Genomic DNA, 15774 nt, shown 5'->3' with positions numbered 1-15774 from the left:
ACGCACACACACATTCACGGATACTTTTGAGTTTCCAATTCACCTACCAACTTGTGTTTTTGGACTGTGGGAGGAAACCGGAGCACCCGGAGGAAACCCACACAGACACATGGAGAACACACCAACTCCTCACAGACAGTCACCCGTAGCGGGAATAGAACCCACAACCTCCAGGCCCTGGAGCTATGTGACTGCGACACTACCTGCTGCGCCACCGTGCCTAATCACATACAGTCAACAAGCTTTTCAGTCTCCTTCAGAGTAAAATGTGATGCACACAACCTACAAAATTATATGCAGGTAGTCTTCTCAAAAATAAAATGTTTTTGTTGTTTCATTTTGGAGATGATGTGCATTAACATATTAATGTTCAAATGCTGGCTGTTTCAGTGACAGATTTGTTCACATTACGAACAGAGAGCAGCAACTTATTTGTGAATGAGAACTCCAAAAACAGAAGTGTACACTTCTCAACCACCTCTGTGTTTCTACAAAACATTCACTGTCCATTTTCACCGCTCCACTGGCCATACAGAAGCATGTGTAACTGTAGTAGTTCTACAATTTCACATTGTAGCCAATCTGTTGCTCTGCACACTTTGTCAACCTCCTTCACTGTGTTTTTCAGTAATCAAACCAACACGAAGCCTGATTTGGAGTTGTGTGATTGTATATTGAAGATGGAAGAGGTCTTCCTCGCCATGCTTTATGCTCCAACATCTGCCTAAACCAGGGGTGAACAATCTTATCCGCAAAGGGCCGGAGTGGCTGCTGGTTTTTGTTCCAACCAGGCAGGAGGTCACCTGATCAGCTGTTTTACTGAGACCAACTAATTAAAGGAGTGAAATCAGGGGTGCTCTGGCTTAATGGACTAAAATCCAGCAGCCACAAGATTGTCCACCCCTGGACTAAACACACACTCAACAGTAGCGATGGCACAGTGAGCCAAGCTCCATGATCTCCGTGTGTTCATTAAAGCACACAGGAGTGTAATGTAGTGCTTAATTTACACATAAGGGTAAGCAGTGAACCTGGGCTGCCCCCCGACTTACTAATTAACACACCCTTCTGATATCACCATAACAAAGAGAGGGGAGGTTAGAGGCCCACCAAATGCAATTTACAAGGAGTATAGAAATGGAGTTTACCACATTGTTTTGAGAAAGAGAGATTGACAGAGGTTGGATGCAAAGCAGGCGGAATGTTAAGTGGATTTAATAACCTCCATCAGACTTTTACTTACGGGGAAATATCATGTGGCTTCACTTTCACATTTTTTCCCCATGCATTTTTAATGACTTTAATAATTTGCCATAACATAAAATGGAAAAACACCAACAATCCCAGAGTTTACCCTGGAGAGACAAGCTGGTGTGAAGACATGCAAAGCTTCCCTTAAACCATACAAAAGCCTGTGGCTCAACACAAAGCAACTGATGACTGTTCATTAATAACACATTTACACAAGTCTGAGCTGAAATATACACTCATTCTGCTTTTAGTAGTTGGAGGATATTTGCTGGCAGCTAGATATATCTGGATATTTTCCAGACTCTACTGTGTTATATTTTGTTATGGCTTCTAATGTTGTGCTAACAGATGTGCATACAACGTCTTGTCTTGTTTACTAAGGGTTTGTTTACACCTGGCTTTAACATGCACTTTTTGGTAATCGGATGACGTTCGGATTTCACTTTTGGGGGTGTAAACACCCTTGAGATGAGCTGGGCTCGAATAACAATCAGATAAATCGAGATGTCACTGTCGCGGCTGTTCTGAGAATGGTCCACCTCCCAAAGAATATCTTGACAACAGCTGTCAGAAACAGAACAATGATTACAATGCTATATTGTGCAGCAAAAGATATACACTTCATAGCACTAGTGAGCCCGTAAAATAAGTGTTTCTAATAAATTGGCCAGTGTATGTGTGGGGGACAGTGGGGGGCTGCTACAACAGGTTGGAGTTCATCTAAAATGGACATAAATGTCTCTGGTGAGTGCACATCCAAGTAAACACTCTTGATGTTTTACAGAGGGTTATCATCTGCCACCAGACCAGCTCCACAAAAGCCCCCTTCAAGCCGGCTGCACATTTGTAGACCCCTCCTAAATGATGTCGTCTTAAAAGCACTTCCCAATCTGGCCTCTGAGCCAATCACCAAACACTTCCATTTAGTCAACAAAGTCATTGATGCGTGCCCTGGGCCTGTGGTGGACTGTGGAGTTGACACTGTCGCTGACGAGAGAGACATGCCTCAGTGACCCGGGCCAGCCACTGGACCTCTGGGGCTACGGCAGTAATCATGTCCCCTTGACCGCCCTCAATTCACCAATCCCTGCCGTGAATTGATAAACAAAACTGACATTCATCTTCTCTGCTTTCTGCTCTTCTTTCCAGAACATGTCCTTACGATACAGACTAATCAGCCAAACTGCCCAAAAATAAGTGTCCCTCAGTGACATAAAACCCACTTTAATAAAACTATTGACCTTGTACTCCCACATGCTGGGTGGCCACTTGAATTATTTCAAAATATCAGCAACTGGCACAAACAAAAAAAAAAAAAATAGATCTAGTGATTATAGCTCATATTCATACTTCCTAATGAATCAAATAGTCATCTCTAATTCCTCCATCACTGAGTCTTGATGCACATCTGTCAGATCAGCTGACAAGACATCTGTGCTAAGCAGCACTCTGGGCAGTGATAGGGGACAAGGGCACCATATTACAGACTCAGAGCTTGAGGCACTCTAGATATCCAGCCTTGGACAGCTGATGCATCAACTGGATCACACCTGCGAAACTTCAAATGATAAGGCCAAAGTTTAATGTAAATGTAAGCACCAAAAACTACTGGGATAATAGCACCCTCTTGTGGGGAATCTTCAGCCTGCTAAACATGAGTGAGTGAGTGAGTGAGTGAGTGAGTGATTAGATAGATAGATAGATAGATAGATAGATAGATAGATAGATAGATAGATAGATAGATAGAAAGAAAGAAAGAAAGCCAGATCACCGAGGTGCTTCACATCTAAAAAGCAATATTATCCACTAGTAGAATTAGACATTTTATACACATCAAGTCATACATGTGAAAACAAGATAAATCTGCTCATAAAATCTGTACAGCAATTTGATAATGAAAACCATTACCAAGGTATTGTAATTTTTTGCAAGATACTCCATCTAACCACAAATATACCAACATTTTTGGAGGGACTCTCAATAGACAGTAATGTCACAACTTTATCATCCGTCTTACATGTATAAAGATGTCTTTCCCACTAAATTATTTCAAGAGCTCAATACATTGATCATTGTTGCCTGAGACCTACACCTAATGTTTTTTCTTATAGCCATGCTGTTTATCTCACTTGCAGATTTACCCAGAGGACAAAATAATATTTGTGTTATGTTTAATTCCTCATCTAACTCATATTTAATCAAACTCAGTTGGTTTCAGCAAAGACTCGCCCCATTCCTCTTGAGGGACGCTCATTAAATCTGAGGTCGAAGGTAATATCAAATATAGTATTGGCATGTTGGATAGGACGAGCCAACGTGTCTCCCCCCACACCACTGCCCCCCAACAGCATATGACAGAAAGAATGAAAGCAATAAATCTTAAGATACAATAAATCCCAAGACAATATTGTCTTACGATATTAATGCCAAAGCTGCAACTGAGTCAATGACTGGATCAGTGCTGAACTCTTGTGCAATCTCAGTCCTCTTAAGGAATATTAAACCCCATAGACATGATCCATATCTGACTGGCTGTTGAGGCAGCTTTTGACACAATTTTGTGTTTGTAATAAATATGTACACCCAATATGAGCCAAATTCATTGTTGAAATTCAAACATGTGATCTGCAATCTGTCAAGTTATTAAATGTTGTTGCATAAAAATGCAAGAAATATCATGGATGCAATCCCTTTTTCTAAAATATTGGGACACAGCAGGTATAGCCAACACCCCCCATGGGCAGTTCAGCTGGGTCCTGTCAAATTGTGCAGAGATTAACATTTACATTTACATGTTCTTTGGCTGAAAAGACCAGGATGAGTTAAGGTTGGCTGGACACTGAAAACACAGTCTTTCTAAATTAGGACAACCTATTATGGGGCTCATATGTCCAGTGTTACTGGGCTGCCCACATTCATCTGATGAAGGCAGCCCACCTGGGTCCCACAAAATAGATAATTTTCCAACCCCAAACCCAAGCCCAGCTTGAACCCATGTGGGTGCTGGCTGAGTTGTTGATGTTACAATAAGGTACAGTTCACTCGCAGTACAAATATGGAAACTCAGCTGCAAACCACCTTGTGTTGAATTGTCTTTGTGATGTCACAATAAACAACTAAACTGGCGGTTGAGCCCTGTCTGTTTACACTGAAACCAAGACATTTTTTTCATAAATTATCAAAAAACTGTCGTTGTGGTGAAACCCTCAAGTGCCTGTCTTCAGTACTTTCAGTGAGGGAGAATAATAGTACAGTTTTAAATCACTTTTACTCTAAGAATTCTAAGCTGCATTGATTGCATACACACCCTTTCAGCTGCGCACCTTTATTTTGTCGTACTGTTTAAAGCAGTTCTGATTGGGAAGCTGGCAGACCTTCACCCTCTCACTGAGCATGTTTTGTACAAGACAGACCTCTTTTGCTCCTTTGAGGGTACATTTACATTGATTGCACCTTCAGCAAACAGGAATGTACCTTTATAGGACTTTTTTTTCCTGACAGAGAACAGAGCAAAGACACAGTAACAAAAGCAGTGTGTTTATCTCCAAGGTGATAAAAGAAGTCTTGTAAAAATGAATGGTGACTGCTTTTGGAACATAAAACCATACAAATGTCATATGAAGTGAAGCTCAGGGAAACAAAATACTACAATGTGTCTAGTCTGATTTATACCACATTGGCGGAGTCACTCCCAGGGTTATTTGGCATAATACATTCAGACTTGGGCATAAAATCTGTACACTTTTAATTTGCATCACCAGTATATTACAGAACTAGCTTGAAACTGGTTCTGCTCAATAACAAAATGGCCTCCACTCCATTATTGCACTGCAGTACCAAACAAATAACCCAGAAAAACAAGTCAACTCATAGTCAGTTGATGGATGGTTCAGCCCTCAAATGATCTGCCACTGGAGGACCATCCTAACATACCGAGTCTGTGGCATTGTCCATAACGCTGAGCAATCCCGGTGTACTGCTTAATCTGCAGCTCTTTAAGGACTCATCAATACTGTTTAAGTTCACTGCACTTTGGAGCAGCAAGCCTGGGCCGGTATCAGAGGAGCTTTGGTGGGAGACAAGAAGTCAGAGAGTAAAGGAAGCAGGAAAGTGGGGGTGCTCTGGGGCAGGTGACAGCAAAGATACAGGGGCAAGGAAATGCAACAACAGCAACTCAAATGAGAGGCGATAAAAGCAATGACTAGCCCGGCTGAGCGTATCATAAAGCATCAGCGGCCGGCCGAGGAATTCGCTTGGTACGCCCCCAGAGCTCAAATGGATGCTCACTCATTTTTCATTCTTGGAAAATGGGATGAGGCATTGAAAAGCGGGAGAGGGGGGGTAAGACCTTACCTTCTGATATTGCAAGCTAGGAGTCATTCTCTACGAGCAGAGCTACAGCTGCGAGTTTATTCTCCAAAGTCGTGGCTAGGTGCTGACGTCTCATTTATTATCGCAGCCACGTGTGCTGTGTTTATTCAGGCTCTGGCTGTCAGCACAGCTGTGGGCTGATGAAATCAGGCAGTCCAGGGCCAAAGAAAAAGATGAGCCACTATGCTTTGTGCAGTGTGAAGGGCAGACCTTTGCATAGGTTGAGATCACAGACACTGCAATTATGGGTCATTTGGGATGCACCTCACTTTGCTGTTTTGCTCCCCAAACAATACAGGCAGCATGACCTCAGCATCATTATATTCCACATTTGTACCTTACTGCCTTAGCTGGCTAAGGTCAGCTAGATCATTAGACCCAAATACAATTCTGAGTATATGTTACAACACATGGCAACCTGTTCCTTTTCAAATGGATACATTCTTATTTTTGCATTTCAGTGGTGTAGTTTTAAGTGTAGATAGGCAATTATTTTACCCTGTATTTTTTGTTTTGTTAAGCTCAATTGTATGCATGGTGGTGCCAATACACAGTGCTCTACAGATTGCATTTCAATACCTTTTTGATACAGAATAGAAGAGGGTAATGTTTAAATATGTTAATGTTTTGACCTCCTGAAATGACTACTAGTGTATGATTATATTCACTCAGCATTCTTAAGAAGCGATCTTGTGAACTTGAGACAATTAACTAATCTAACAATTAACTCTTTGTTTATACTGCTCAGTGTTTATACACTGCTCTTCGTTTGATTTGCTTTTGTGTCTATCAGAGGTGAATAAGACCCACTTCTGAGTTTCCATTGCTCTCAAGATATTTTCTTTATCTTCTGAGGGAGTTATTTTCTTGCCGCTTTCACCTTGGCAAGGACCACTTGGTGTTTGCAGATGGAATTATGCACTCTCAGAAAAAAAGGTACAGTAGAGGTACATTATTTGTCACTAAAGTTTCAAACAGAATAAATGTACCTTTAAAATCCAGTTGTGTTCCCTAAAGGTACATTACATTCTCTTCTCCTGAAAAAGAAGGGAATGTGTGTAAGATGTGTAGAGTCCTGCATGAAAAGGGGCATGTGAAATCAACACAAATTTAATATCTACAGTTATAACAGTATAAGGTACAATTACATTCTCCAACTAAAGGTACTGCATATGAGGACTTGAGGGTACAGTGCTGTTCTGACAGTGTATAAAGCTCCTTTTTTGGCCATGCTTGAGACAAAAGCACTCTATAAATAAAGCTGAATTGAAGAGACATGCAAAATCTTTGGTGGTAGTCTCTAAATATTACCAGCATTACCTGAAACACTCAATCCTCAAATCAATAGTGATATGTATGAGCGAGGTGATATATTTTTTTAACTGCCTTACCACTATACTCCAAAGTTTGAGGAAATTCTCCACAAACAGTTGATACCATCCGTGATTATGTATTGAAGTGATTGGAGTGATGATTGGCAGCTGAAGTCTGACTGCAAAGCAATATCTCTGAAGAAAAACTTCAGCCCTGATGTTTCTTTTCTTTCAGATCTGACGTTTGGCATATGGCATTTGGCAATTCTTTTGCCCTGTATTTTTTGTTTTGTTAAGCTCAATTGTATGCATGGTGGTGCCAGTACACAGTGCTCTACAGATTGCATTTCAATACCTTTTTGATACAGAATAGAAGAGGGTAATGTTTAAATATGTTAATGTTTTGACCTCCTGAAATGACTACTAGTGTGTGTATGATTATATTCACTCAGCATTCTTAAGAAGCAATCTTGTGAACTTGAGACAATTAACTAATCTAACAATTAACTCTTTGTTTATACTGCTCAGTGTTTATACACTGCTCTTTGTTTGATTTGCTTTGGTGTCTATCAGAGGTGAATAAGACCCCTTCTGAGTTTCCATTGCTCTCAAGATATTTTCTTTATCTTCTGAGGGAGTTATTTTCTTGGCACTTACACCTTGGCAAGGACCACTTGGTGTTTGCAGATGGAATTATACACTCTCAGAAAAAAAGGTACAGTAGAGGTACATTATTTGTCACTAAAGTTTCAAACAGAATAAATGTACCTTTAAAATCCAGTTGTGTTCCCTAAAGGTACATTACATTCTCTTCTCCTGAAAAAGAAGGGAATATGTGTAAGATGTGTAAAGTCCTGCATGAAATATTACCAGCCTTACCTGAAACACTCAATCCTCAAATCAATAGTGATATGTATGAGCGAGGTGATATATTTTTTTAACTGCCTTACCACTATAATCCAAAGTTTGAGGAAATTCTCCACAAACAGCTGATACTGTTCAAGTATTGAAGTGATTGGAGTGATGATTGGCAGCTGCAGTCTGACTGCAAAGCAATATCTCAGAAGAAAAACTTCAGCCCTGATGTTTCATTTCTTTCAGATGTGACGTTTGGCATATGTCTCTGCCGTGACCCTGTGAGTTAAAAGAGCCATCCAAGGCCTTGAAGAGGACACTTCTTATGATGACTACATAAACAGAGATGTGCACCATGGCTGGATAAAGTTACAGAAGTTCGCACAATACTTCATACTTCACTTCCTGATCTTACAGTGTGTTCTTGTGAAACTCTGGCTGCAGCTCTGAAATCTGTCTGAGGAACAGTGGGGTTTGCTTTCCCTTGAACCTACCTGTCCTTGAGTAGCACTCGCTTGGGCAACAATACATCAGCTGGCCTCTAAAGGAATGAATGAATCAGGTGCCGGTTAGCACTCTGCCAGTGCTTTGGAGATGCATGGCTTATTCCAGCATTTGAGGGATTAATCAGTGCACCAAAACAAACGTTTTCATCACAGCTCAGTGATTTTGTTGAGTTTTACAGGCCACTTAATAGATTTGATTCTTCAGAAGCAATTGGGCATTGTATCACCTTCCCCAGAATGCTCTCACCTGGAAGAAGCTTACAAGGGCTGCTCACTATCAACCGTTTACAGCAGTATTCAGTTCATACCAAACCAGAAAAACAAAAAACAAAGCTGAAACCTGAGAACAGTATTCTTGTGTCATCTTACTTTCTCTTGTACTTTCCACTAGAAGACAGTTACCTTTGTTGCACAGGAAGCCAAGATACTCCACTGTGTCTATTATGTGATCTGTAGGAGACTGGATGCATACTATCTTTAATCAGTATTCATCAGGCACCCTCCTCTTCATATCTGATCTTGTTTTGAAGGCTAACCTTTGCACACCTTAAATATTTAAAAGTTTATGTGCACGTTTAAACTTTTATTAGTTGCCGAGCTTGTCATGCCCAGGGAGAAGACAAAGAGAAGAAAAACAATAGCTGCTCAGAGGTAAGGGAGTCTGATAATGAAAACACATTCTGATAAACAAAGTGGAAAAAATGCTAGTGGACAGCACAGTATTGGATATGACACAGAGAGCAACAAACCCTTCGTAAGCAAAGACAAAAGCATGAGGCTCTTTCCTATGTAGCATTTTCCTGCATGGTTAGGAGGAGAGGGAAAGGTTTATTGTGCGCTCAGCTGCAAGAAGGAAGGCAGTCTAAACATATCCAGTGAATCTTGTACGGTGGTCTGACTCTAACCGGAAATCACAAATGTGTAGGGGTTATGAACTGTTATGATTTAATTTCAAATTAATTAAATAAAATCATTTTTCATTTGATTTCAGTAAAACAGAAGGTGAAACTTCAGTTTAGAGGGGCATTGTGAAACCTTTATAATTGTTTTATTAATATTCATCCATAACTGCCATAACTGTTTGGCTGCATGTTATTATTACAAAAAAAAATCTTCAAAAAATGTGCAAGATTTACTAAAGAGAGTGCTCCAGTTGTTGTGCCATATTCAGTCAAACATCTGTTTCCTGTTGGTAACTGTATTGCACTAATTTAGAAGCATTTTATTTCTAATTGTTTGGAACTTACAATTAAATTTAGGGTTTTGATTACGTTTAGGGCACAAAGCACAAAGCATCACAGTCTCTAACCTTTTGGAGCTTATTGTTTATGGTTTAAATTTAGCTGTAGGGTTAGGGTTGGGTTTATTTTTACATTGGCTTTTAGTGTTAGGTTTAGGGAAAGATTGATTTCTCACATCGTGTAATCAGAAACTCAAAAAACGTTCTAAGGTGTTCTAAGAAACTAAAAGTGAATATTCACAATTACGAATAGCACACTTCATACAGGACCAAACAGATTTAGCACACATTGTATGAATTCTGGGAATTATAGACTAATGTGTATGAAGCCACCTTGAGAGCAGGCTATTTATTAACCATTCATTAGGATGAATAAAACATTTTATAGGTCACTTTTCATGCATCGTGCACAGACAGTACTTTGGACATTTCAGATGTCTATTCTTATGTCTTATGATCCAGTCCTTCCTATAACAAATCTGTTCTGAAATAGCACAGCCTGTCACTGTGTGGTGTGTCGTGGTTAGCTGTGCGCATGTTCTTCCTGTGAGGTATTGTAGGATATTTTAATCTGAGTTTTATCCAAGAATTGGTACATATACTAGTAAAAGGAGCCACCCAGCTATTCGTAACATTTAAAAATATATATATATTTCTAGTTCTAGTTACAATCAAAGAAACAGTGCTGTAAATGTGTTGTGCGAGGATGTTGCATGAGAAAATCCTTCTGCTTCTAACCTGTTAGCATTTAAGATTGGCCTTAGGTAGAGGTTTAGTGTTAGGGTTATGGCTAAAGGCAGCTTATCATTGGGCCATTAGCTATCAGAAATTCACATGTAGATCATCAAGTGGGCACATTTTACAAATACTGGGAATGGGAATGGCCTTTTATTTAAAAATATACCAACTCATGTTGTGACCAGACTGTTTCGGCAAGGCGGTCTGTCTCTAGATGATCATATTAAGTGAACTTCAATTGTAGTGGGTTTTAGAGAAGGAAGCAATCTGATACTGAAAAAGAGGAATTGTACCATACCACCTCTAGCTGGCATGCCTCTTTAACTTATGTTCCATATCTCCTCTCAGTCTCTGCCCAGTGAGTGAAACTTCCACCAAAGTAGAAGCCTCAGGTTAAACAGAGTAAGCAGAGTGTTAGCTGTTAACAGTCAGATTTGTAAGGCTCAGAGTGTGCAGATGTGGAGACAACAGACACAGACGGCTACCCAGAATTGATGTTCCTGTTGTGGTGGGAGCAGCGAACCGCCGCCTCCCGAGACAAGGTCGTTCCAGACGATGCAGCTGTTTGCGCTGTATAACACACCACCCGATTAAACCCAGGAGTGTGTAAAATCTGCTTTCCATGGTGATCTGAGAAAACACTGTTGTGATTTAGCTCACAGTGGTTTAAGCTAAGAATGGGTACGGGAAACTGATCCCTGATCTTTGGGAACTGAAGCAGTCTTCCACAGCTAGACGCCTTGTTCCATGTCGCTTGGGAAATAGGGCAGTAGTGAAGTTATTTTGGCTTGAGCAGAATTAGTTCTGAACAACCAGCTTAGGCACTTACACAGTTTTACAGAAGTTAATATGCTGTAAAGTTCGAATTGAAAAGTTTTGCTACGTCTCTTGTAATGCATGTACTGCAAGCCACAAAAAATAGAAGGTGGCTGCAGTTATTGATTATTCACTTCCTCAGACAGATATTTATTGGTTCATATCAGAGAATAATATGTAGATTAACACCATATCGAGGCATGAAGGATATTTTACACTTAGCAACGCAGACGAATGGCACTGCATTTCCCAAAGTTTGCCAATACCCTTATCATTAGCCCTCGAGAGTCACTGATCATGTGATCAAACCTTGTGACTGGTTGAAGTCATCCAGGATTAATCCAGTGATCCAGGACTAATCATTAAACATCAGTGCTATTCCTCATCACTTTTCTTTGAGGCAAATGCCATTCAGTCCTCACAGAAAGGTTCCAGCAGTCTAAAGCCTTCCCCTAACTTCAGAAGAAATGTTGAATGTCCACAAAGTATATTTACCTCCCACAGCTAGTCCACAAAGTGAACTTCTGAAAACTTTGTTTTTCATCTTTGCTTTCTGAGGAGATTTTTTTCCAATCTGTAGATCAAAATCCACCTCTAGAGAAATAGTTTGAGGATCTATATGATGCAAACCAACAAAACCAATTGATACAAGGGGAGAAATAGGAGTCTGGAGCTTGAGATAAACCTATCTTTATGAGAAACCTACAGCTTGCAGAAATGTTTCTTCAGAACTTCAGGAAGTTTATTTTTTTTTTCATATTTAAATGATAACACAGTCACAACTCTCTAAACCCATCTGCTGTGTTCTACATCTGTCTCATTCCCAGGTGCTGATTTGAGCTGTTTTTCTGTGGCATGAGTTGTGGCCCCCATACGGCCGTTCTCCATCTCCTCCGGTCCAGCTCATTAGCATCTGAGTGCCTTGTCATGAAGAACCCAGGTGATGACATTAGATAAATGAGGCATAAGATTTTCTCGCAGTAAGAGACGGGGTGGGCGGTAATTGTGTTCCTGCATATGCTCAGACTCAGGTGAAAAACGAGAACAGCACTCTTTCTTTTATGTGAACTCACTAAATAAATGGAAATCTGTCGTGTAGCTGAACACAGCCGGAAATTACTCTGAATAATAAGTGGCAGCTGAAAGCTGGTGAACTGTTAGCGTGTTTAAAAACATAACGTACTCTCATACATACTATCAGAATAAAAAACATATCGATCAAGCACCAACACAAATACTGCTGTTGTAACTTCACTTCATCCACTCTTTTCCATTTTTACTGGTGAGTTCTTCAACACTGATGCTTACCATTCACAACTTACTGAGGAGATTATAAGCCCCTATTATTCTTGTTAAGAACTCAAATTCTTATCTAAATAACCAACTTTTCACATTGATTTATCAGTCTACTCAGGCTTTATCAGGATGTTTCTTTCTCTTGTTTGCCAACTGCAGGCCAAATATAGAGATTTTCTGATGGCCCACACTACGTGACAATCTGGCTGATTTTGAGGCCAATTTGCTGCTCTCTAAAACTGCGAAAAAAGTCTGATCGTAAACTATAATCTTCCCAGATGATCCTGTAGAGTGTGGAGTACGTAATCCAACGTTGATGCCTCTGATTGTGATTTTTACTTTTAAAATATGTTCAATATTTACGATTCAAATTAGTGTGGGGTGGATGGTGACTCTCTCTCAGGTGTGAAACAGGACATTACCATCAGGCCTAAAAGACCATAACACAATGAGAGCCAAGCTGGGTTTATGGTTCCACAACTATCCGCTGTGTTCGTTTATATGTAGTGAGAGAATCTCCTGCCTGTTCTTACAATGTAGCAGTCTGTTGGGAGTGAGTCAAATCTACAAATCTGTGGTGTTTGATTGAGGGTGGATCATGTAATGTGGGGACCAACGATCAAGAACAAAAATAAATAAATAAATAAATAAATAAATAAATAAATAAATAAATCAGTGAAAAATGTCAGAATTTTTTCATTCCTGTACTGTGGGCCAGACATGAAAGACCTTTGCCAAAATTTGTACGATGTTTTTGCACACATGAATATTGACTAATTTTGAATTGTTTCTCTGCTTCAAATCAACAATCCTGAGTTTGGGGATGTTGTACTGTATTATCTTCTTAGACTGAGGATGGACTGTGGTTAACTGGAAAACATTAATCATCACGGTTCACCGCCATATTTGATAAAACTAATCTAAATAAAAATAATCCTGATCTTACAGCAGAGTCTTACAAACAAACGTGACAAATGGGCAGTAAGACTGAACGGCCTTCACCCAGAACCTGAGAAACACACTTTTGAAATTGGAACAAATCGTTAAAATGTGAAACACTGAAGGATTGGATCCAAATATGACTGTGGAGAATCTTTAGGTGTATACCTTCAGACCGTTGAAAACTCCAGCGTATCAGCAATGAACCACCTTGAAGGCGAGATCCACTATTGTCTGGTGTCTGCACTGCTTGAGCATGAGGTTAATTCCAAGAGAAAGCACTGAAAAACAATTTCAGGGGAACGATTTTGTCACTTTAGCCACAGGACACTGTCCACTCACAGCAGTCTGGACTGAACTGAGAAGGCCACCTGGGCACTTCCTTTGCTTCAAGCTCAATGTGTGTCTTGACTAATTCCAAAGATAACCAACTTGAGAAAAAGAAAACATTGCCTGCTGGATAACATTGCGGGGTTAATATCTAAACAAACAGTGTTACCTGACTCCTTCTGTTTTGTTCAGGTTCTGGATGAACCCTTTGTGTTTCAGGTTTTGATAAATTGTCCTCGTCCCAGGCAATTTCTCATTTGTATTTGGGTGTCTGTGCTGAAGTGGCATCCTCCCAATGCACGGCTATCACTCAGAGAACTCTCTTTCTCCGAGTCTATTTATTGAGATGCTGTTCTTCCCTTTCCCTCAGCTCTGAAATCTCCTCTTTCCAGCACTGTACGAGACAAATGAAAGCCCATCTGAGACATATCAAGATAAACATAAAAGTAGTTCAAGGCTGACAAGAAAATAAGAGTCATCCATCAAGCCCTCTGCTACTTACATGACTTGTCAGACGAACACTGGAGTCCTAAATGCACAGTGTGGAATATGACTTGGTGAACCGCGGTGGCAGGATGAACAAGGAGCTTGGGAAAGCGAAAGGTACTTGCTTTGAAGAGAGCTGTTTGACAGGTCCACAGCACATGTGCCTCTGGTGTAAATGCACTTCAGAAAGCAGAAAGTGGTGAGAAAGGCAGGCGCCCAGTCTCAGGAATACTCCTCACATACACACCATAATGCTTGAACATATATTACCCCCTCATTGCCTTGACAGGCTTCTCTCTATGTTTATGGGCTTATGGGCTGTTAGGCCCTGTTTATAGAGTTCCGTCCTTCGCATCACAGCTAATATTCACTGTGCCTATGACTGCAGTCAATGGAAGGCCTAGCCACTCTGCAGTGGGGTGTGCAAATCATAGGTATAAGTCATCATCTCTATCTCTCAGAGGATTATGGCTAGGGTTGCGAAGGCGTGGATAAACTTCCAGTAAATTTTCAGTAAATTACTGTTAACTTTCCATGGGAACTTTAGATTGGGAACTTTGGAAATATTCCAAAATATAAACTTTCCTTGAAAATTTTGGGAACTTTGGGAATTTATTGGAATTAATAGGAAATGTTGGATAATTTAGGGACTATATCATATACTATCACCAGTTTACACTTTTTTGTCAACATCAGACATGACGTTATAACAATACAAATAATAACCATGACACATAGTTAGTTGCATACAGAACTTTATAAATATAAGGTATTTTCCCACAAGCTTCTGAAGCCTGGCCTCTGCATTTTTTTTCTTAATAATAGTTTCTTAATAATAGTTTCAGGCTTCTTCCTTAACCTCGGTTAACCCCAATACATTATCAATGATGGGTTACAAAAACACATTGAGGCAAAAAATAAATAAATAAATAAACTATTGTCTTAAATGTAATTGCTCATTAAGCTTTTCTGATTTATTAGATAGCAAGCAACTGTGAGCATTAATTGTTGCTTAAATGTTTCAATGCTATTACTGTCAATAAATATATGAACCCAAATGTGTGCTTTCAGTAGTGCTGAGTGTCAGGTTTCTAAAAATCATTTGGACATATGCTGTACATGTGATGGAGGAATGAACAGTGCAGGGGGTGTGGTCTCTGTAGCCCTTCAGTGTGCATTTTGCCATGAGGAACAGCTTGGCTTTTTTAGTATCGTATCTAATTATTTTATCCAAGATTATGCTTCAGTGTTCTTCCTGTGTCCGCGTGGGTTTCCTCAGGGTGCTTCGGTTTCCTCCCACAGTCCAAAAACACACGTTGCAGGTGGATTGGTGACTCCAAAGAGTCTGTAGGTGTGAGTGTGTGAGTAAATGTGTGTGTGTGTGTGTGTGTTGCCCTGTGAAGGACTGGCGCCCCCTCCAGGGTGTATTCCCCGCCTTGTGCCCAATGATTCCAGGTAGGCTCTGGACCCACCGTGACCCTGAACTGGATAAGCGCTTACAGATAATGAATTAATGAATGAAGAGTATGCTTCATTAAAATGAAGAGAGACTACGGATTAAACACTGTATGGAACCAAGACTCCCTTAAAACATGAGGAAGAACCACCACTAAGAAGAACCAAGGCTCTCATA

General features: G+C 40.2%; 1 protein-coding gene across 1 annotated transcript in view; it reads right to left on the bottom strand.

Annotated features, from left to right (window-relative positions):
- Positions 1–13943, bottom strand: part of LOC136675450 (adiponectin-like) — a 47388-nt gene extending 33445 nt beyond the window's left edge. Inside the window, 1 exon segment of the mRNA XM_066652003.1 lies at positions 13825–13943. Coding sequence (XP_066508100.1) covers positions 13825–13943 — 119 coding nt within the window.
- Positions 13944–15774: the final 1831 nt, after the last annotated feature.

The sequence above is a fragment of the Hoplias malabaricus genome, chromosome X1 (genome assembly GCF_029633855.1).
Source record: "Hoplias malabaricus isolate fHopMal1 chromosome X1, fHopMal1.hap1, whole genome shotgun sequence".
Classification (NCBI taxonomy): domain Eukaryota; kingdom Metazoa; phylum Chordata; class Actinopteri; order Characiformes; family Erythrinidae; genus Hoplias; species Hoplias malabaricus.
This window is presented reverse-complemented; position numbering and strand designations above follow the sequence as displayed.